At 38.9% G+C, this 22,564-nt stretch overlaps 1 protein-coding gene across 9 annotated transcripts in view; it reads right to left on the bottom strand.

Moving 5' to 3' along the window:
- Positions 1 to 22,564, bottom strand: part of LOC127581156 (general transcription factor II-I-like) — a 124,943-nt gene that overhangs the window by 19,093 nt on the left and 83,286 nt on the right. For 7 of the 9 annotated variants that reach the window (XM_052035206.1, XM_052035209.1, XM_052035207.1 and 4 more), the window contains 9 exons: positions 18,111 to 18,182; positions 17,825 to 18,008; positions 17,585 to 17,643; positions 13,751 to 13,825; positions 13,374 to 13,451; positions 11,848 to 11,958; positions 6,173 to 6,238; positions 3,247 to 3,430; positions 1,047 to 1,096 (listed from right to left, as the gene is read on the bottom strand). In XM_052035206.1, the coding sequence (XP_051891166.1) occupies positions 1,047 to 1,096; positions 3,247 to 3,430; positions 6,173 to 6,238; positions 11,848 to 11,958; positions 13,374 to 13,451; positions 13,751 to 13,825; positions 17,585 to 17,643; positions 17,825 to 18,008; positions 18,111 to 18,182 (879 nt within the window). The remainder of the gene's footprint in view (positions 1 to 1,046; positions 1,097 to 3,246; positions 3,431 to 6,172; positions 6,239 to 11,847; positions 11,959 to 13,373; positions 13,452 to 13,750; positions 13,826 to 17,584; positions 17,644 to 17,824; positions 18,009 to 18,110; positions 18,183 to 22,564) is intronic. The other 2 variants (XM_052035205.1, XM_052035212.1) reach the window with 2 other exon arrangements.

Here is a 22,564-nt window from a genome sequence, read left to right as displayed (position 1 = left end):
AATACCTAACTAATATGCACCTAAATAGGTTAACTCATGTATAAATTGAGTTAACCAAACCAATGTGTAGTGGAATTAACCAACACTAAGCCATATCAATGTTATTAGATCCACCACCAAGCATCTATCCTGGATGCTTTAGCCACATATCCTGAAACTCAAAAGCAAACCTACAGATGATGGAAATTTGAAATAAAAACACAGAACACTGGAAATACTTAAGGCAGCTCACATCTACAGAGAGAGAGTTAACACTTCAACTCAAATAGGTGCTTGGTTGATCAGCATGGACTGTGTGCCAAAAGGTACATTTCCATGCGACTCAATGGCCTTTTATTGTGAACCTGTCACATGTTGACCACCTGAAATGTCAACTGTTTTTCTCTACACAAACTGTTTGACCTGCTGGGTATTCCCAGCATTGTTTTGATGCCCGTTTGAACAATTGGGAGTTTGTTGAATTTCTTTAAAGTTCAAAACTCAGTAAAACTGATAAGCTGCTACCCAACTATTCAGAAATCCCAAGGGTTCAGCATCTGGCTCACCATCTGAAATCCCAATGGTGAAAGAAAATGACAGCACTGAGCTTCCCAAACCGATGCTATTTAGACGGCACCATTGATTGCCTAAAATTTCCTTGCTGATGTTTGCTGTGTTCCCTGTCCATTCACCAAGGCATTGTTTTCCCCACTCCCTTTAAACTTAGGGTTCACAGTAAAATTTATTATTCTACTATGCAACATTTAAAGAAAAAGTTAGATGCGGTAGAGCATTGATTGAAGAACATCTGAAAGTTTGGAAAATCTGCTGGTCTGGCACTGAAGTCCTAAACCTGCCAGATTAAAGGAGTTTTGCTGTATCCAGTGGTGTACTCTCATTTCTATACTACCACCCCAAAGCAATTAATATCAAAAGATCATAAGCAAGAATTTAGCTACTCTCAGCAAACTCTAGTTTTGTTCTTGCAACTTATTGTCATAGGATCACTAGCCTCTCCTACCCACCAGCAGTACTAAAATATACTATACAATTAATATTTTACTCACTTAGGGGTCGTTTGGCAGCTTCCTGTAATGCAGTCTGAAACATATCAGGTCTGTTGAGAAAACAAATCGTAAGCTAGCTTTTAAGGTAAAAATCATATAGTATAATTTATGCCAGAATTTGCCTTAAGAATCATCAACTATTAAGTGACATTCCTGAGATTGCATAACCTAACTTGAAGACCAGAACACTGAGCAATGAAAGACTCAGCAGACATTTAAACATGCTCCATCCAGTGCCCCTGTATGGTAATTCAATCCTGCTTCTCTCACCATGTCTTATAGTTCATGGACATGTCAGTTTCCCTACCCAGAAACATTCTCAAGTCATCTTTACAAACCTCAGTTCCTCTTTCCCAAGATCTATTCGTCCTTCTAACTTAAGCCAAGTTATCTGGTATACATGATCACTACTGTGCAAGGTGAAAATCTGTATACTCTAACTTTATGGCCAAACTGGGTAGTCTTAGTCTATACATTTATCCATTATCTCTCCTCCCTCAAAAATCAACCTTTGTTCATTGTCATGATCCTCAAGGACTAAACATTATAACAAGGATATTTAAATATAGGCAGATCAAAATTAAGGTCACTGCCCAGAAAGATTTAGCTTCACCATTACGATGTACAATTTAGTACAATTTCTTCTGATTTACAGTGCCAGGTTCTCATAAAAGTATAATTTGCCCAATCAGTTCCACAGCTTGCTGAAACCCCTCTTAAGATAACGAACTGAAATATATTTACCTTTTACCAGCAGTTTGGAAGGCAGGAACACGATGAAGGTCAGATACTGAGCTAAGGGACTGGATGCACTGCGTATCCAGCCCCTCAACCTTATGCCAGCTATGGCCGGCCTGAACGGAAAAATGAAGGTTAGTGGTTTGTTTTTCATTTTAGTTAATTTGTTTAATGAATTTTAAAATAATTTTTAAAATGTTTATACGTTGGGGATTAACAGACCTTCAGAAATATTTGAAAATGCTTTGACAGCACAAGCTATTAGAAAGTCATCAGGACAGTGTCTCAGGATCTGTCAGCTGAGGCCTTACAACTTTAGTAAATTCTTGCTTTTGTGGAATTGAAATAGCAGCACAGACTGGAGCTTAATTCATGCTGTGGAGCCACAAAAGTGCGCATGTGAAAAAATCGCACAGAAGCAAGCCAAGCCAACCACAATCCAGCCCAATCTTTTATTCCTGCCATGCGGTATGTATTACCAGCAAATTTATTTCTCATTTGGTTACAAAATAGGTCATTCAGCGCACCAAGTCTCCGCTGCTCTCAGTGCAATCCCATTTCCCCATTTGTTCTCCCTTCAACCCATGCCTCTCGTGCCCACTCCCTTCCTTCTCCACCCCACCCCACCCCCACAAAAAAAAAGTAAACATATGTTATCCACCTACATTAGGGGCAATTTGCAGCAGTTACCAGCATGCCTTTGAGATGTGGAAGGAAACTAGAGCACCTGGCAGAAAACCACGTGTTCAACGAAGAACTTGCAAACTCACAAAAGCAGCAATGGAGGTCAAGATTGAGCCCAGGTTGTCCAATACCTATAACATCTCTAAAAACAGGAATTCAAGAGTCTAGAGCTTTTCTCAGTAGGGAAAGGAACCTGTCCATGGATCACAAAATATGAATGGTGTGAGGAAGGGCCAAACTACCATACAGGGACTTGAATGGAGCAGGTGTAGTATCACAGATTTTAACCAGTGTAACATTATTATGCAAAGAAATGGGCTGACTGATACAACTTTTGCTACTGATACAACTAATAATGAAAATCAGCAATGAAGAAAATCAGCTGATTAAATGATGACAGTGTTTAATCAATTCTTACAGCTTTCTTACTTCAAGGATCTGTTCAACTGGGGTGCATTATTCAGCTTGTTATTCATACCAACTAAACAGCAATTCTTCCCTACAAATGCCTGGATTGCTTTCACCCATGTGGAGATGCAAGAACACATTCTGACACATTTAATAGACATCTGTCATTCAAGCAGTATGTTGCACTAGTGCTGCAATATCCTTGCTTTTTAAACTGATTTTGAATGATACTGTAGAATAAAAACAGGGTGCCATAGTTATATCACTGTTCCTATATAGTATACCTCAAACTGATCCACACTGGAAAATCTTTATTTACAAGAGACATTTTATTTCAATTCACCCTGTAAAATAGTAAAAGCAAGCTTACTTTTTAATTATAAATTTGATTTTAGCTTTTGCTCGGAGAATCTTTTCCAGTCTAGGAATTCCAAAGGTTGACGGCCTCCTAAAGGGCACACCATCTGGCAAACCTTCAATATAGAAATCATCTGGATGTGATTCAAATAGTGCATAGGGCACTCTCACTGGCTCTGAAACACCCAATGCTTCACCTGCAACGAAAGAGCAAGTTACTAAAAGGACCCTGCAACACATTCCTCAGAAGTAAAATATTGTGGCTAATGGCTTAAAAAAATTAAATGCTGGCAATACTCAGATCAGGCAGCACTTGTCGAGAGAAAAAAAAAGTGTCTTATGTCACTACCCTTTTGTCAGAACTGGGAAAAGTTAGGAGACGGTTGGTGCGGAGGGGCTGGGGTATCTGAGAACAGGTAGAAGCAACAAGAGATTAAAAAAGGACAAATGAATGACAGTGCAAAGTGAAATAAAGTGTAATAGATGCAAATGAAGGGCTGCCAAAGTCCCATATGGTGCGGAATTTTTGTATGTCTGAAATATTAATTGGTTGTCGTGGGATGGGGTCAGTAATCTCTAGACCAGCCTCAATTCCTTAATAGAATCATCCAGCCATGATACTTCACAGTTAGAAACGCAGTGCTAAAATGGAGTGTATGGAGTATACAGGACCCGGGCCAGAGTGCAGAGACCTGGGAACCATGTCAAACTTAGTCCAATCCTCTAGGCCAGAGTCCAAATCCAGATCCATATCCAGCTCAGATTTCAAGAACAGATCACCATCACATCCTGTTAAATTCTTTCACTTACTCAATATGATTTTATTCAGTGGCACAATGTCACAAGATATTGTTTGGTTTGTGCCTCAAGAATCTTCTATTATACACTAGGATTTGTTGTGAACCTGCCCACAAGCTTTTCTTATTGTTGAAATACAACACTGGAAACCCTAAAGTGACTTAAGCAAAAATAATTAGCTGAAATAAGGAAAAAATTGAAAAAATCTCAAGTGAATACATAGAACATTATAGCACAGTACAGGACCTCCAGCCCACAATGTTGTGCTGACATTTTACCCTGCTCCACTTCCTTCCCACATAGCCCTCCATTTCTCTATCATTCATTGGTCTCTCTAAGAGCGTCTTAAATGCCCCACAACCTCTGTCAGCAGTGCATTCCACACCCACCACTCTGTGTAAAAAAAACTTACCACTGACGTCACTCTTACATCTTCCTCCAATCATCTTAAAATTATGTCCCCTCGCGTGAGCCATCATCACCCTGGGAAAAAGTCTCTGACAGTCCACTCGATCTATGCCTCTTATCTTGTACACCTCTATCAAGTCACCTCTCATCATCCTCCTCTCCAAAGAGAAAACCCTAGCTCACTCAACCTAACCTCAAGACATGCTCTCCAATCCATGCAGCATCCTGGCAAATCTCCTCTGCACCCTCTCTAAAGCTTCCACATCCCTCCTATGAGGCGACCAGAACTGAACACAATACTCCAAGTGTGGTCTGACCAGAGCTGCAACATTACCTCGCGGCTCTTGAACTCAATACCCCGACCAATGAAGGCCAACACACCATACGCCTTCTTAACAACCTATCAACTTGTGCAGCAACCTTGAGGGATCTATGTACATGGACCCCAAGATCCCTGTTCTTCCACACTGCTGAGAGTTCTGCCATTAACCTTGTATTCGGCCTTCAAATTCGATCTCCCGAAGTGTATCACTTCACACTTTTCCGGGTTGAACTCCATCTGCCACTTCTCAGCCCAGGTCTGCATTCTATCAATATCCTGTTGTAATCTACAGCAACTTTCTACACTATCCACAACACCACCAACCTTACGTATAATCAGCAAACTTACTAACCCACCCTTCCACATCCTCATCCAAGTCATTTATAAAAATCACAAAGAGCAGGGGTCCCAGAACAGATTCCTGTGAAACACCACTGGTCACCAACCTCCAGGCAGAATACACTCCATCTACCATGACCCTCTGTCTTCTATAAGCGAGCCAATTCTGAATCCACACAGCCAAGTTTCCCTGGATCCCTTATCTTCTAACCTTCTGAATGAACCTTCCATGAGGAATCTTATCAAATGCATTACTAAAATTCATGTACACCACATCCACTGCTCTATCTTCATCAATGTGCTTTGTCACATCCTCAAAGAATTCAATCAGGCTCGTGAATAAGCTAGAATGTTGATAACAAATTGTTGATCTTATCGTTAAGTCCAGAAGGACGTAACCTGTGTAAATGGAAGACTAGTTGCAGTTTCATATTTACAGTAACTTTCAATGAAACAGTGTCAGAGGCCAAGGACTGAGGGGTTATAGGGGGACCAGGCATAGAATTATAGTGGTAATGATTGGAAGTTTGCAAATTGAATAAAGGATTCTCAAAGAATCGATACTCCAATCTGGATTTAGGTTCACCAATGTACTATAGATCATCACACAAATTACAAGTACCACAAGTAAATTGCTGCTTTGCCTCGGAGAGGACGTTTGGGCGTTCTAGACTGTGGGAAGAGAGAAAGCAAAAAGGGGAAACATGCATCTCCTGCTATTGCAAGAAAAGGTCCTGTGGGATGGAGAGTTGATGTTGGTCGAATTTACAAAATGAACTAGAGTGTCCCAAAAGGAAGTAATATTTCTGAATGCTTAAGGGATCCAAGGAGGAATGATGTATCTAATTGTTACAGTATACTGTTAATACAAGCTGTTACAAGAGGCTTAACAATTAGTCCGTTTCTGAAATAATCAAGAACCAGTGGTTTCTGTGGATCACGGCATTTATAAACATTGCACAATTTTCCACCAAGATTAAAGCTTAATATATTACTGTAACTATGATGTCTATAATTAGGGCATTGTAGTTTCAAAACTCAATAATTTCCTTCCAGTAAAAAGATTACTTACTACATTTTTCATTGAAAAGCGTCTCCACTTGTTGCTTCAACTCAGTAATTTTGGCATTCCATTGTTCTATAAAGAAAAACATCAAATTCATTACATGTTAGACTGTTCAAATATATGCCTCCATGTGTACATACATTGGTAGAAACTGAGTGCACACTGAATTGGAAGTGGAATTCAGTAAAAATTCGATGTTTCAATCGCCTGTCAATGAGTTAACAGTGAAACACTGCCTCTAGCCAGTTCCTGTACAACTGAACTACATAATTTTTATTGTTAGAGATACTGTGTTACTTTTAATCTTAGTTCCCAGAATCAGACTGTTGCCTCTAATGTCTGGTGTCAAGGAAATGGAGGGCAGTGAGCAGTCTGACAGGAAAGACAACCCCAGCAGAAGTTACCTTTTTTTCTTAAACAATATTAAATTTGATATTTTAACCATTTTAAAGAGCCACCACCTTCCCCAAATAGTTTTAATGTTTTAAATGAAGATCTTGAAGTTTTATAAGCTTAACTTGTAGAAGCTGGTTTTAGGACAGCTTTAGACCACCAATTTTAGGTGGGGGTGCCCATTTACAAGAAGGCATTAGTCCAGGTCTCACTGACGCAGGTGTCTTCAATGAGATTGAATTACCAAACAGATGATAACAATGTGTAGTGTATGCAATGAGGGTCTTGTTTTTAAAAAAAAACTTTGATAGACTGCATGGTAGTTTTCATCTTGGTGTGCAATGTAGTAAATGTAACGAAGTTAACAAATACCATTCAATTGCTTGTTATCATCTCAAATGCATCAGCCCTATCCGTAATAGGATACATAAGGGAAGGAGGATTAGCCCAGGGCCAGAAGGGTCATTCCAGCATCCAGAAGTTCAAGGCTGTTTTCCCTATGAAGATTGGAATCTAAATTAGCTGTGCGAAGCCAATGAGGCTGTGAAAGCAGCTAGCTAGGAATGGAAGACTCCATTCCATTTGGATCAGAAAAAGAATGGATAGGCTCCTCCCTTTGGACTTAGAATTTGAAGGCAAGAAGAATATCAATGTTTTGATTGCTAAGGAGTTAGGGACAAAAATAAGGAGGTCTCCAACTGCTGACTATATTAGAAGGCTTGTGGCATTTGGAGCTAGACCTGTTCCTTTGGTTAATACAGTAATTGATGAGGACAAGTCAGATAATGATTCTGGAGTAGAAGCAGTACCTCTATTGTGAGTAATGTGGTTTCAATAATTGCTGTAGCTGTGCTAATATTACTCTCAGTAACAATGTTAGAGCCTCAGATGGCTTTAGTAATGTGTCTAGTGGGGTTTTATCAGTTCTGACCAAATTTCTGTACTTCAACTTAAGTGAAATTGGAGTTCTGGCAGCTAAGATAAGATCAGGTTAGTAGGAAATAAATGCAAGTAACCTGTGATCAGGGTTGTAGATCTTTTAGTTGAGAAGGCCAAGAAATCTGAACACAAAGTTGATTTAGTAATAGATCAGTAATTAGGGCTAACAAGAAGAAAGTGCCCAAGTCCAGTGCAAGAAGATATGTGAAGCACAAGGCAGAATTTAGGATGATGCAGAAAATGTTTAAAGAGAAGAAACAAGGCCTGGCACAGCAATTCATAGGTGGTCCAGCCAATGTACTTTGCCTTCTAAGTGCAGATGTTTTAGATGACCATTTTAGATCTCAGTTTCTAAGTTTTTAACAATAAGGCTGACATTTCCATCTTTAGCCATTTAGTTGAGGTTGACAAGACTTAGTCCAGCTTTATTCCTTTTGGGTGAGGTGTGGTAAAGTATCAGCTAACATTAAAAACAGCCCCACAGTCCTCATTCCAAAGTCAGAAGACTCAATTGAATTCGCAAAAGTAAACCAGTCTGGATGTTCCACTACAGTTAATTCTCACCACTTGCAGCTCCTGGTCTCTCTCCCTATTTAATGTATTATTATACAATTAAAAGTAGTTCCTGTTGCTTATTTCTTCATTACTGAAAACTAATTGGCTGGGGTGGCAACAGTTTGATGTCAAAGTTGGCAACCTGTTCAACATCTTCAAGTGAGGTAGTGTGAATACTTGCGGTGCCACCAGGAATGAGCCTCACAGGGAGTCCAGTATGTGGTCAGTGGTTTGACTTGGGTGGTGCCAGTCACAGTTTGAGCTATTCTTCATGTTCCACTTGTGGACCAGATGGTTGCATCTTCCATGGCCTGTCTTCAAATGGTTAAGCTTTGTCTAGTGCCTCCTTAAAAGGTTAAAGCCTGGTACTTCAGCATTTGGGTAAGCTCCAAGGTTACAGTTGATTTTTGGTAGATAGCCAAAAGGTGTGCCATCAAGAACAGAGGCCATCATTAGTTTGCAGGCTTTGGAGTTTGTTTTACAATTCATTTTTTTGGGTACCGGGCATCACTGTCAAGCCCAGTATTTATTCCCCATCCCTAACAGCCCTCAAGGTGGTGCTATTGTTCTTCTGATAAACAGTGCCACTAGTTAATTTAGATCAGGCAATGATGAAGGACTAGAGATATAGTTCCATGTCAGATGACATGTTAATTAGAGGGGAACCTAAACATGCACTTGCTGCTCTTGCCTTCTTGGTGACAGTCACAAGTTTAAGAGATGCTAATAAAGTAGCCTAAGGTAAGTAACTGCAGTGCATTTTGTTGACTGTACATATTGCTGGTGATGGAAGAAGTAAATGTTTAGGGTGGGTGTTAAGATGCCAATCAAGCAGGCTGCTTTGTGTTGGAGGATGTCAAACTTCAAGAGTTGTTGGTGCTATAGTCAGCCAGATGGAAAGTATTCCATCCCACTCTTGGTTTTGTCTTGTAAGGTGATGGCTCACTGGTCACAAAATAGACAGATTTTGACCTGCTGTTATAGCTTTGGTTTTTATGTGACCGATCCAGCCAAGTTTCTGGTCAATGGTAACCCTTTCTCTGTACATTGATGATAGGGGATTCAGCAAGATAATGCCACTGAATGTCAACAGTCAGTGGTTAAATGCCATCTTGTTGCATTTGGTCAATTTCTGGTACTTTAGGGCAGCAAGTGTTAGTCATCACTTATCAGCTTACGCCTCGATCTTACTTAGGTCTCAATGTGTGCAGATATCAGCTGCTTCACCTCCTGAGGAGTTGCAAATGGAATTGAACATTGCGCATCAGGGATCATTCCCAGTTCTGACCTTATTGATGGAGCAGTAGAAGATGATTGGGGCTAGGACACTGCTCTGAGGAACTACTGCAGTAATATCTTGCCTGGGATGATTGACGTCCAACAATCAAAACAGTTTTCTTTTGTGTGAAGTAATGACTCCAACCACTGGAGTATATTCCTTAAGATGCCCTTTGACTTTACTTTTATTAGGGTGTCTCTGTGTCAAAGGTAGTCACACTCAACTCTGGAATTCAGCTCTTTGCTCCACGTTTGCACAGAGACCACGATGAGCTGAATGGTCCTGGAGAAACCAAAACCAGACATTGGTGAGAAAATGAAATGACAACAGAATTCTGACACAGTCTTCAACCTGAAACATCAACTCTCTTGCTTTCTGCAGATGCTGACTGTCTTGGGTGTTTCCAGCATTCTCTGTTCTTTATTTTAAACTTCCCAGGTTCTTTCTCCCTCATTGATTAGTGGATGTCACTTGACATCACTGTCAATGACAGCTTCCATCGATTTGCTGAAGGTTGAGAGTAGACTGGGTAATTATCAGAACTGGTACCAGCAGAAGTGCAGAATTTCAGGCTGAGCAACCTTTAAGGTCCTTTGCCATTTGAAGGTATTTCATTGGTTGTCAGTTGGTGATGTTCTTTGAGAATGATGCTTTCCCTGCAGGCCATCAGGAGGTTCAATGTGGGGTTAGCCCAAGAAACCACTCCAGCTGTGTTGGAACTTAGTCCTCCAGAGACTTTCATGGTTCTCAGAGATACATCACCCATAAATGTGTGGGCTTTCAACTAACGTGAAGCAGTATGTGGCATGTTGCCTCAGGTGATAGTCTCCAATTTTCTACGAGATTTACTCTCATTTTGACTTTGGCTCTGATGTTCTACAAGTACTGCAAGTTAGGCCAAGATATTTTAGAGTTAATGCAATAATTACTATTTCCAGGTCAATTGAACAGGGGCAACGCCATCCCCTTTGCATCACCCCACCCGAAGCAAGATGCCTTATGAGCAACACTCGATGAGCTTTCAAGGTTTTTATACCAGAGCACTGGATTGAGTGGCCCACGTTTAGCTTTGATCTTTCAAGTCTGCACACCCCAACCCTAACCCCACTCCTAGTTTTCCCAACGTCCATAAATGGTAGACTCTTTTCAAGCAATGATTAACCAAGGAAATACATCATAGAACTGGAACAATAGAAATGTGTCCCATTTCACTCTACATTTAGTTGACTTGGAATTTGTTACAAATGAATTCTAAACTATGCACTAGTGACTTGAATTTCACCTTCATTCCCAATTTCATAATCACTCATTGTTTTAGTCCAGTTACACTTGCAATACACTGTCAGCTAATCAAATCGATTCCACCTGCACACCAAACACAGAAGCTCTGTTCACCAAATGCGAGTTGGTATTTTGTTTCCAAGCATGTGAAGATGCTCGAGCTTGGAAATCTTAACCTCTGCTAGTACTGTTTTTTCTGGCCTACCCTAACAAAAGCAGATAAATATTCAGGCCAGTTTGGAGGAATTATCACTTTAGAAAGCACAAAATTTTCCTGGACCATTCCAGGAATTGGCAAAATAAAGAGTCATAAAGCAGAGTAACAGGCCCTTTGACCCAACTGATCCATACCAACCAAGATGCCCCATCCAAGCTAGTCCCATTTGCTAGCGTTTGGCCCATAACCTTCTAAACCTTTCCAATCCATGTACCTGTCCAACTGTCTCTTAAAAGTTGTTATTGTACCTGCCTCGATCACATCCTCTGGCAGCTGATTCCACCCTTTGTGTAAAAACATTGCCCCTCAAGTTCCTCTCAAATTGTTTCTTTAATGATGGGCAGTTAAAAGTTATGTACTCATTATTACAAAAAAAAATTCTCTTTTTAAACAACAATTGGAAACCATTCTAATCATCTTGACTTTAAACTTACGATTTGTAACACATTTGTAATTTGAAAAAAGCAGCTGCATTTTTCATACCAGCTCACATAAAGATGACTCCAAGAATAAAGATTATTATTATGTAGGGAGACAAAGAAGAGCTGTTCTTATGAACAGCAGAAAAGGCTATGGAGATGTGATAATGGTTAAAATTATCAATAAGTTTGATAGAGTAAATAATAATAAAACTGTTCATGTTTGGTGGTAGAGTAGATACAAAGTGATTCACGGATGATTAGGAATTGTTTCTACCATTGTACATTGCAGATGTAACAGTTTTAAGAACAAAAAAGTTGAATTGTTATACATTTTGTGATGTGTCATTTCTGTGGAGACAGAGGGAACTATTGACACTTCAAAGGTCTAAGTGACATACATCTATTGCCAATGCCTTAAGAGAGACCAGCAGATCATGGGATCATTTACAATGCCCAAGACATTGCATTAGATTGTTTAAGAACCATTAGATTATTCCAATTCACGAACACAAATCCATTATTCAAAACTTCAAAATGTTCTTAATAGATCAAGTGTTATTATATATCCCAATGCATTCATTCACAGTTTTCTTACCAAATGAAAACTCCCTGCCTCTTGGTTTGAATATGGCATTTGAGGCAACATTTGAACCATTTGCTTGAGTGTTATTTCCAACTGTCTTCACTGGCGGTGTTTCATCAGAAGCTGTAGATAAAAATGCAGGATTGAGTTTTTTTTATTTAAAACTGCATGTCTCTAACAATAGTTCTTTAAAAATTTTGCACAACAGTATATTACTTCCTTTATACATTTTTTTTTTAAAAAATGCCAGACCACTGGCCAAATGTCCGGTTCTTGCAGAAACCTGTGCACAAGGCTATCGCTAGAACTCAACGAGCTAAAAGCATGCAGTTCACCAATGAAGACCAATTCCACACTGAACCAAGTTGCCAGCTAATGCCACTTTATTCATTACAGTACTGGTATCCAAACGTGCCAGAAACAGACCATGAAGAATTCTAACCCAAAATAAAAAGTTTATACTTGGAGGACTCACAAATGAGTTATTCAGTAATAAAAACTGTTGAGAAGTAAAGCAAACCTGCCTTACTCAGGTACTGAATTTCCAAGTGTACTTTGTTAACTCTTACAATCTCCCAATAACAGACACGTCATCTTACAGAGAACTCCACATGCCACTTCCCAGGGAGGACAGGTTATTTCTTAATCTGTGGACAACTGACAAGTACAAATTGGAGGTATTGGGCACTCATATGTAGTACAGAAAACCTGCATTTAAGGGTGTAAAAGTACTGCCACTATCCTTATTCACAGAAAGCACACATCAAATATAACAGATGGCCACTACACTTAACCGTGAAATGAGTGGCAATTACCAACTTCTGTACAACCAGAGACCTTGGATGCATGAGCATGCATGTGCCGATTTCTAACCTTCAGGTGCTCTACAAATTATTCCAAGAAGCCTTCACTAGTAATAGCTGGTTGTATGTCACAATGGTGACATTGCAAAACTTTTATAATACAAGTCATTTTCTATTCTAAACATCCAATTTCAATACACTGTACCAATTAAAATGTAGCTACGTAATTACAGAGGTTATAAACAGGGACTCAAAATTGCACGCATACCATTAGACTGAATCACCCTCCAGGACAAGCTGGTGTAGAGGGGTAGTCTTTATTGAAACAATGAGAAAAGTCTATTACAATATCTGCATTATGCAAAGGAATTATTTTTAAAATCAACATTTGTACTTTTCCATGACTTAGAATTGAAACAGGCATCAATGATATGCCCTAGTTCCTAGTATTTTCTTACAATTTCCATATCATTCCATTAAATTAGCAATCTGATCATAGGTGGCTGAATACTGAAAAATCATGAATATCAGCCAGTTTTGTAAATGGAGCCAAAACCTATGAGCAGAGAAATAAGGCAGGTGTTTGGGAGGGGACGATGGGTAATGTGATATCTGAGAACATTCCAATGAAACTTGTGATATTTTCCAGCACATTTGAAGGGCAATGGTGGAAAGTCCTTTTAACCCACGAATTGGACAGAATTAAATTTCCATTCTATATGAACAGGAAAATACCTTCTATGGTAACTTCTATCTCTGGGCTGCTCGGAGTCAATACTTGTGCTGCCTTCTCTGGTAGAGAACTGCTTGAGTCTAATAAATGCAAATGAGGTATATTAAAAAATTATATGAAATACTTCATTTTCAAATGAATTCACCACTACATTAGTATCTCCTTTTATCTCTATATGTAGTGCATTTCACAATTATTTTGTACGTATTAAGTGCATTACAACAGTTTGTGCACAGCAAAAAAAAAATCAAGGGGGTGGAATTAAAACATCAGGAATGTACCAAGGACAATTTACTAATGGTCTAATCAAAAGAAAAAACCACATGAAACCAATTCAAGTACAGACTAAATAAAGTATTTTAGGATACAATCCTTTCACCTTTGACAGGTCGGGTCAAATTGGGCTCAGATGGACGGGAAACACGTCTCCTCCCTCTGTTGGTGGGTGGGGTCCCTAAGTTAAATGAGTTTGGACAGTCTAAATCCAGTTTGAAATAAAATGAGTCCACAACACATGACTTTAAAATTTTAATATCAATGCAATTCTCCAGACTATAATTAACACACCAAAGCAAAATACTGCGAAAGCTGGAAATCTGAAGTACTGAAAATACTCAACAGGTCAGAGAGCATCCTTGTACAAAAACAGTTAAATGTTTCAGATTGACGAACTTTCATCAGAACTGGGAAAAGCTAAACAAGTTTTGAGATACAGAGAAAGGGACAATGGGAATTTAGAATAGTAGGAAATATGACAGGCAGCAGAGATTAATGACAAAAATTATATTGCGATGAGTGGTAATGGGACAGCTATGGGAACAGAACATGAATCTCGGGGTGTGCATATGGGAATAGCAGAAACCATTATTTGAAATTGTTGAGCTCAATGCTGTCCTTAAGGCCTTAAAGGACCGAATTAAATGATGAGACCTTGTATTTAATTAGAACAGGGGACAAAGTGGAATTGAAACAAAATTGAAGTGCATGCTTGCAAACCAAATAGAGGCATTTCATAAAGAAGCCACCTAATCTGGATATGGATTTTCCAATGTCAGTAGACAGTGAAGACAGTACAGCAAAATGAAGTAAAATCACAGTTTCACCCAGTAAATAGATCCTGGATGGTGTGAAGAGAGTTAGCCCTGTCTGCTTCGATGGAAAGGTACCTAGGAAGGCAAAGATGTTGTTAGGTGTGAATAAAAAATGGATTAGTGTCATAAAAGGTAGATGTTGAAAAGAGGAGAGAGGAAGGTATGATTGTTGGCTATGTGGAAAAGGATATTGGAAGTTGCAGAGGATATCCAAAATGAATGTTCAAATTTATGGAATGGATTAAAAACATTGTGGGATTTCCTTTTCCAGCCCACGTGACAGTAAAAATATGGGAAAGGAGTTTGGGACCCCATCAAAAATGTCCGAATCAGATCGTCAAGTTGAGGCAGATAAACTGGAGGGAGCAGTGTGGAAGTGACTGATAGAATAGATGTAATGGAAATAGAAAATGGGAGCACACAATGGAGTCCCTTACACAAAAAGAAACAAGAAGTTGCAGGGTATGAAATAAAGTTAGCAAAACTGTTTTTACTCTCCCTTCTGACCTTCCTCTCTCCAACTCTATCAAATCTCAGGATAGACCTTATTTTTGTCCCTTCCATAAGTCACCTGAATTAATTTCAAGCTCTACATGACATTTTGCAGCTTTTCTGTCATTGTCATTATTGTCTTAACACCCAATTTTCTGGGGTCTTCCCCCAGAAGAATAGATCTTTTCTTTCAGTTTCACAAACCTCATTTGATCAGAACTTCTCCCTCTGCCCTCTTAACCTCTCTAGATTATTTGATTTACCATGAAAGAAAATGTCAAACTTCTATTCCACTCACCCGGTCTAACCTACCTCTATCTGAACTTGCAGATCCAACCTAAACATCATTAAACCATGTCACAGTGCACTAATAAGGGTTAGGCGTTATTTGGCAAGCCATTCACTTGTCCTCCAAGACAGCAAATATCAATTCTTGGCATTTTCTCATGCTGCTCTGGGCCATTACCCCACCACCAAACTTCAAGCTGTTATTTCCCCTCATTATTCCTAACATCATTTTATCTTTGGCCATCTTTCCACCAAAACATGCACCACCCACATACAACTCCTTCCCAAGACCTACACAAGGACCGCCCAGGTAGGACCATTATTTCCACCCATTCTTGCATAATATTAAAGCATAAGACATGAGGAAAATTAGGCCATTCAGCCCATCAAGTCTGTTCCACCATTCGATCGTGGCTGATTTATTTTTCCCTCTCAACCCCATTCTCCTTATAAAACTTATATTGACAACCTTTCCTCCTTATTCAATCTTCCTACCTACATCTCTAACTATTTGAAGCTTTTTGCTACTTCCAGTTTCCTGGCCCTAGCCCTTTAATTTTCAGGAAGGCTTTCCAGTCCCTTTGCACTTCCATCCCAATGCAAAGTACAACATACACCAAATGCTGGTAAATGGAATTACTACAAATAAGTACTTGATGGTAAGCATGGATATGGAGGGCCAAAGGGCATGTTTCTCTGAGAAAGACCGCCTGGAAGGTCCTCAGTCTCAATTTCTTTTTAAAAGTACAATTTAAACAAGTTACTCTACACCACCCCCCAATCTTGTTCACTTTAAATAAAAACTTTTGCTGTGGGAAAACATTTCCATCCTACGCCCGCTTGCCTTTCAATGGAAAATGTGAAACATTTTGCTCCTGGTCCACCATCGCTCTTTTTCCACTTCAATGCTGATTGTTCCTTCATCTCACTCCACTGGGGAATATTTTAGTTTTGCTTCCAACTTCAGAAAGTCTGAAAACACCCATCAGATCAGGCAGCATCTATGGAAAAGGAAACAGAGTTAAAGTTTCAGGTCCAAGACCTTTTGTCAGAATAATTCTGATAAAGGGCCTCGAACCTGAAATGTTAATTCTGTTTCTCTTTTCAAAGATGCTGTCTAACCTGAGTATTTCCAAGTTTTTCCTGTTCTTATTTCGAATTTCCACCATCTGTAGTTTTCATTTGATTTCTTCTTCAAATTTTCATATTTCCTTTTCTGACTCCATTTCTTTGGGGGTGGGAGGGTATAAAGTACTGACCAATGTACATTTAGTTCAGTGACTCCCATAGCTAACAGGACTTAACTTCCTGGAAGCACCATTCTTTAACTTCCTGGAAGCACCATTCTATCATTCTAACTTCTTGGTTTCGGTACATTTGTTCTGATGATGCCATGCTAGCCTTTCTGGTGGCTTTTCCTTTATCCAAAACACACTGGTCCACTCATTAGTATCCTACAATAATCCTGCCCTTTCGCACAAGTACTGGAATGCCTTTATTTACTACATTTCCCCCCCCCCCTCCCCCCACATTAATTCTCTGCATCGCCCCCCCCCCCACCCCCACCACTTTAATCTGTGCCCTCTGCCATCTGTATTGTTCAATAAAATTCAAGGCAATTCAACAGCATCTCACTTTCCAATTCATCTTCTCACTCGGAGTTAAAGAATTTTAGAAAATGATTCTACTAATCCTGTTTACACCTCCAGGACTCACCTCTTATTTCTTTATTTTGGTTTACCACCCCCTTTTTGCCTTGCTCCAATATCCCAGGATTTCCAGCATTCACAGTACTTGGCTTTTCTATATCTTTGTAATTTAATCTCCTCAGCCTTCCACACTATCATGGATTCCTTTTCTCTCCTCCCTTTCCTTGTATCTTAAAACTTGTCATTTTAGCTTTTCCAGTTCTGTTGAATCATTGACCTGTCATGTTCACTTTGTTTCCCTCTCCACAGATCTGCTATTTCAGCATCGTTTATAAACTGAGACATTTCCTAAGAAACTATAGCATATGAAGGAAGCATAGTAGTGATATCCAACAAAATGTGTCCAGAATTTCCTGAGTTCTCAAAGTGAGAACACAAAATCTTTCCTGGATGATTGATCCTTTCTCTTATAATACAAATTAAACCAATTCTTGTAGCGCAGATGAAAACTAGAATGGCCAAATATGGCGAGGGGAAAAAATATAGCATAGATTGCCTAAACATTGGTCAATAACACTGCTATTGCTCCACATTTCAGGTTAAAAATTAAAACACAGATTCCTCACTAACAAATATATAGATTTTCAGAAGGTAACCATCTTGAACTGAGGATAAAAACATCCAGATCCTTACCATCAGTGCTTTTTCCCTTTTTTAACCCATCAGGAAGGTAAGGCTCTACTAATTCTGGCCTGGTTGAAAAAGCATGGAAATAAGTATCAGCAGTAGCTGTAAGAATTTTTTTTTGGTACAAATGATTGCATTTAACACAACGACACATTTTACATTTCAAAATTTTAATCGCACAAAAGCTGACACCAACCGAAAAGAAACATTAGGAAGGGTGACTAAAACTTAATATACAGGACTTACTTTTTCACAATAAATTTAATCTTTGCACTGCCTCGAATAATTCTTTCCAGTCTAGGTATTCCAAACCATGTCGGGCTTCTGAAAGGAATTCCATCTGGTAATCCTTCAACATAGAGGTGCTGTGGATTGGACTCAAATAATGGATATGGCACCTTCACTGGTTGTGGAAGATTCAGAGCTTCAGCTGCAGGCAACAGCAATACAAGAATTAAGTAAATTCTTATGACAAATGTAAGGTTTTCCAATCTTTATTTTGTAATGTTGGCTTTGAAGTTAAACAACTTACCAAATTTTGTATTAAAAATCTCCTCAACCTGTTTTCTGAGTTTGGTAATTCTAATATTCCAATCTTCTTTTCCTGAAATAATTTAACATGACACTACATAATCTAAATGTTCAGTTAAAAAAAATCAGTCCATTTCAATACAATACGTAGCAGTCTGTCTCAACAGAATGCATTTAATACCATGCTTCATTTATGATTAAAACACCATTTTACTGAGTATGTATGGGATTAACAAGGTCATGATCTCCCCATAAATCAGCAACAGCCACTCTTATTCTTAGTGCCTAACATCTTCCTCAATGAAAAAAAAATGAAGAAAGTGCATGAGAAATTTGGTTTGCATAGAACATTGGTTTTGTTACATTCAAGTTGTTCCCTTCCTACCAAATTTGGCTAATTTATTTACAAGTAAAGTTTCAATGGCAATGTAACAAAATGTATTACTTTATAACTCAACACACAGTATCTGCTTGTTTCCATGTACTAATACAACTCTCTGGTGACCAGATTAAAACACTGTCATTCATCAATTTTAGGCCACTAATTACACATCATAATTTTTTGACACATACATATATGTGGGTATAGATTATGATTTGCATGTTTCACCTGGTGCACTGATGTTTTGACCTTTTAAGGAACAGCTTTTGTACCTTGGTTTCAAATCACCATCCTAATGCAACAGCACAGGTACATGCCTAGGCAATAATGCTTACCCAAGGAACCAGTATGGGTCTGATATTTTATCAATGAATTCTAAGTAACTATTGACACCTGCTCCATAGTTATGGTGCTAGGTCTCCAGTCCATACAAAAATACTAAAATTCTGTTTCTATTGAAGAAAGCCCTGAAGACAATTTTTCACGTTAAGTACTCATATGCAACCCAAATGTTCAAGAAAGAAATATCAGTCTGCCTTAATACAAATATTTAAATACAATAATGCTAGCAGTCTGGATTCTCTCTCCAGAAGGGAGAGAATATGCCCACCCGCTTTCTAGATCTTGATGGAAATGCTGGCACATCAACGTCATGTCAGGAGGAAGGTGCTAGGACTGGGGTAAAAGGGTGGGGGGGGGGGTGTAAACAAACATAAAATTGATAGTTTTGCCAAAGATATTACATCTTCAAATCTTTGAATGCATTAGTCAATAAAGGCTACACAGGATAGTTTCTGCCAAAACAAAAAGGATTTATTTCCCTACACAAGTCTGGTCCTTAAATTGAACACCAAATCTTGCACTGAGAAAAGCAGACACGTATATTCAGAGAAAAACAGTGAAGTTCTGCAAGGTCAAGTACTGAGACAACCGGATACAAGACTATTTCTTATTTGGTCTGATAGATAACAACAAATGATTCAAGGCAAAAGTCATAATTGAAAGCAACAGCTAATATTCCCACACACTGGGAATGCAAGGGACATGGTTAAGTAAGTTTGGTTATACTTTTAAGAAAATATCAAATTCAGGGTGCTTTAATTCAAACATGCCAGATACTTTGCACTTACACCATGGTTTTAAATAAAATTCTAGCTGCAGCAAAATTAACTGATGGCCAGATTGCAAATGCCTTAATCCAGTGATGAAAGAATATTTAAGTTTGACTGCAATTTACATCAAGTTCTAGAACTGAAGGCTTGTTTTGGGGTGGGGGGGGGGGGGTAATGTTCCAGAAAAGCTGAACTGAAATATAGAAAATACAGAAAATGTATTCAAGATATCTATAAAAACAAGCAATATGTGAGCCTATGAAGAAGCATACTCAGAGAAGAAACATGCATCAGAGGTAAACCACATAAAAAAAGCTTTTAGGTTGCTAAGAGAAAAGAAGAGTTTTTATAAATTTCTGTTGGAATAATGGAAGTTTGCCAAATTGTAACTAACTGCAAAAAAACTTATTTTCTATCTATCCATGCAGTGATCACCAACTATTCCATGTACTGCAAATGGAACCAATGCTGTTACAAAAGTTACTATATATCTTACTTCTATACTCAATACAATTCTGAAAATCAATGCCTATTTTATAAAGCTACACCATTTATCAATCCTGAACATTAATAGCAGTAGACAATGTGCAGTGATAAGGACCCAAGAACATAAAGAAATAGCAGGCTAGATTTATTACCTCAAGGAAACAAAATTCTCCACTTTTCAGTTTTAAATTATCAACTCCATACCCGAGATCACATTCCTTACTTCTGGATTCTCTAGTGAAACACTCTTGGCATCTATCCAGTCACTCTCAAAATCTTTTAATGATACCACCTCTCATTCTTTCAAACTCTAGAAAGTATATGCCAACTTTACTTAATCTCAGCTCAAAGGATGATCCTATCACCCCAAAGAACCAATCTTACTAAACCCCAAAGAGCTAATCTACTTCAAGTAGCACGAGGTCGGACATCACCCATGATTTCACTGAATGACACACCGAGCAAGAGGAGCTAAATCGCCTACTCCAGTTTCCAGATCTTGTACGTTCTTTTGAATCTAGGCTGCACTGGTTCCACGTTAGGTACAGAGACCAAAACTCCTCTCACTACTCCAAATGGGGTCTCACCAAAGCTCCACATAATTTCAGCAAGACTCCCTTCATTTTATACTCCAAGTGCTTTGCAATGAAAGCCAAATATCATTTGCCTTCCTAGCTGCTTATTGTACTTATGTAACTTTCCACACTTCAGTGAACACCAACATTTACAAGTTTCTCACAGCTTAAAACAAAATTCTTCCCACTAAAGAGTATTACATTTTCCCCATATCATACACCATCTGCCACATTACAGACATACAAACAGAAAATACTGTAAACACTAAGTCAGACAGCATCTACGAAAAGAGAAACAATTAATGCTTCATGTCCAAGACTGGTCAAAATGAGCAAGTGAGAAAACAGGTTAGTTTTAAGTTGCAGAGAAGGTGGGGAAAGGATGGAAAGGACAAAGGCAATATCTCTGATAATCTGAAGCCAAGGGTGCCATGGGGATAAATGGTACAGATCATCTGGTACTGCATTCCCTGCTCAGAAGGTGGCCTCCTCTGCAATGAAGAAATATTCCAGTTATATAATATTCCTTATGAAGTATATTCTAGTTAAAAGCAAAGACAGGAAGGGTGGGGAGAACCAGCCTTGGATAACTAAGGAAATAAAAGAAAGCATCAAGCTAAAGCTCAAGCATACAAAGCCATCAAGAGTAGTGGGAAACTGGAAGATTGAGAAAACTTTAAAAAGCAACAAAGAACCACTAAGCAAGCAATAAAGAAAGGGAAGATATGTTATGGAAGTAAACTAGCACAAAATATAAAAAGATAGTAAAAAATTTTATAACATATAAAGCAGAAAAGTGTGGCTGAAATGAACGTAGGCCCCTTGGAAAATGAGAAGGGGTAATTAATATTGGGTAATCTGAAAATGGCCAAAGCCTTGAACCACTATCGTGTCTTGGCTTTCATGGCGGAGGACATGTCTAACATGCCAAAGGGAGATGTTATGGATGCAATGGGAGGTGAAGACCTCGATAAAATCACTGTCACTGAAGAGGTATGAGCAAGCTATTGGGCCGTAATGTAGACAAGTCCCCGGGTCCTGATTGGATGCATCCCAGGTTACTGAAAGAAATGATGGGAGTTATAGCAGAGACATTTGTGATAATTTAACAAGATTCTCTGGACTCTGGGCAGGTCCTAGCAGATTGGAAGACAGCAAAGGTCACGCCACTGTTTAAAAAAAGGATGTGGGCAAAAGGCAGGTTAACTATAGGCCAGTTAGCTTAACATCTGTAGTCAGGAAAATGCTTGAAGCTATCATTAAGGAAGAAACATCCAGATAGAAATGGTTCCATCAGCAGAAGCAGCATGGATTCAGGAAGGGCAGATCTTGTTTGACAAACAAGCTCTGAGGATATAATGAGCACAGTGGATAGAGGGGAACAGGTGGATGTTGTACACTTGGATTTCCAGAAGGCGTTCGATAAGGTGTCTTATCCATAAGGTAAGGTTGCATGGAGTTGGGAGTAATGTATTAGCATGGATAGAGGATTAGTTAACCGATAAAAGGCAGAGAGTTGGGATAAATGGGTGTTTCTCTGGTTGTCAAATCAGTGGTGAGTGGGATGCCACAGGGGTCGGTACTGGGCCCGCAAATTTTCAAGATATACATTAACAATTTGGAAGAGGGAACAGAGTGTAGTGTATCTAAGTTTGCTGATGACACTAAATTGAGTGGAAAAGCAAATTGTGCAGAGGATGCGGAAAGATATAGATAGGTTAAGTGAGTGGGCAAGGATCTGACAGATGGAGTACAATGTTGGTAAATCTGAGGTCATCCACTTTGGAAGGAAAAATAGATCAGATTATTATTTAAATGGCGAAAGAGTGCAGCATGCTGTTGTGCAGAGGGACTTGGGAGTGCTTGTGCATGGATCAAAAGGTTGGTTTGCAGGTGCAAA

This window comes from Pristis pectinata, chromosome 21 (genome assembly GCF_009764475.1).
Source record: "Pristis pectinata isolate sPriPec2 chromosome 21, sPriPec2.1.pri, whole genome shotgun sequence".
NCBI classification, from domain to species: domain Eukaryota; kingdom Metazoa; phylum Chordata; class Chondrichthyes; order Rhinopristiformes; family Pristidae; genus Pristis; species Pristis pectinata.
Note: the sequence above shows the minus strand (reverse complement) of the source record. Positions and strands in the feature narration are given on the sequence as shown.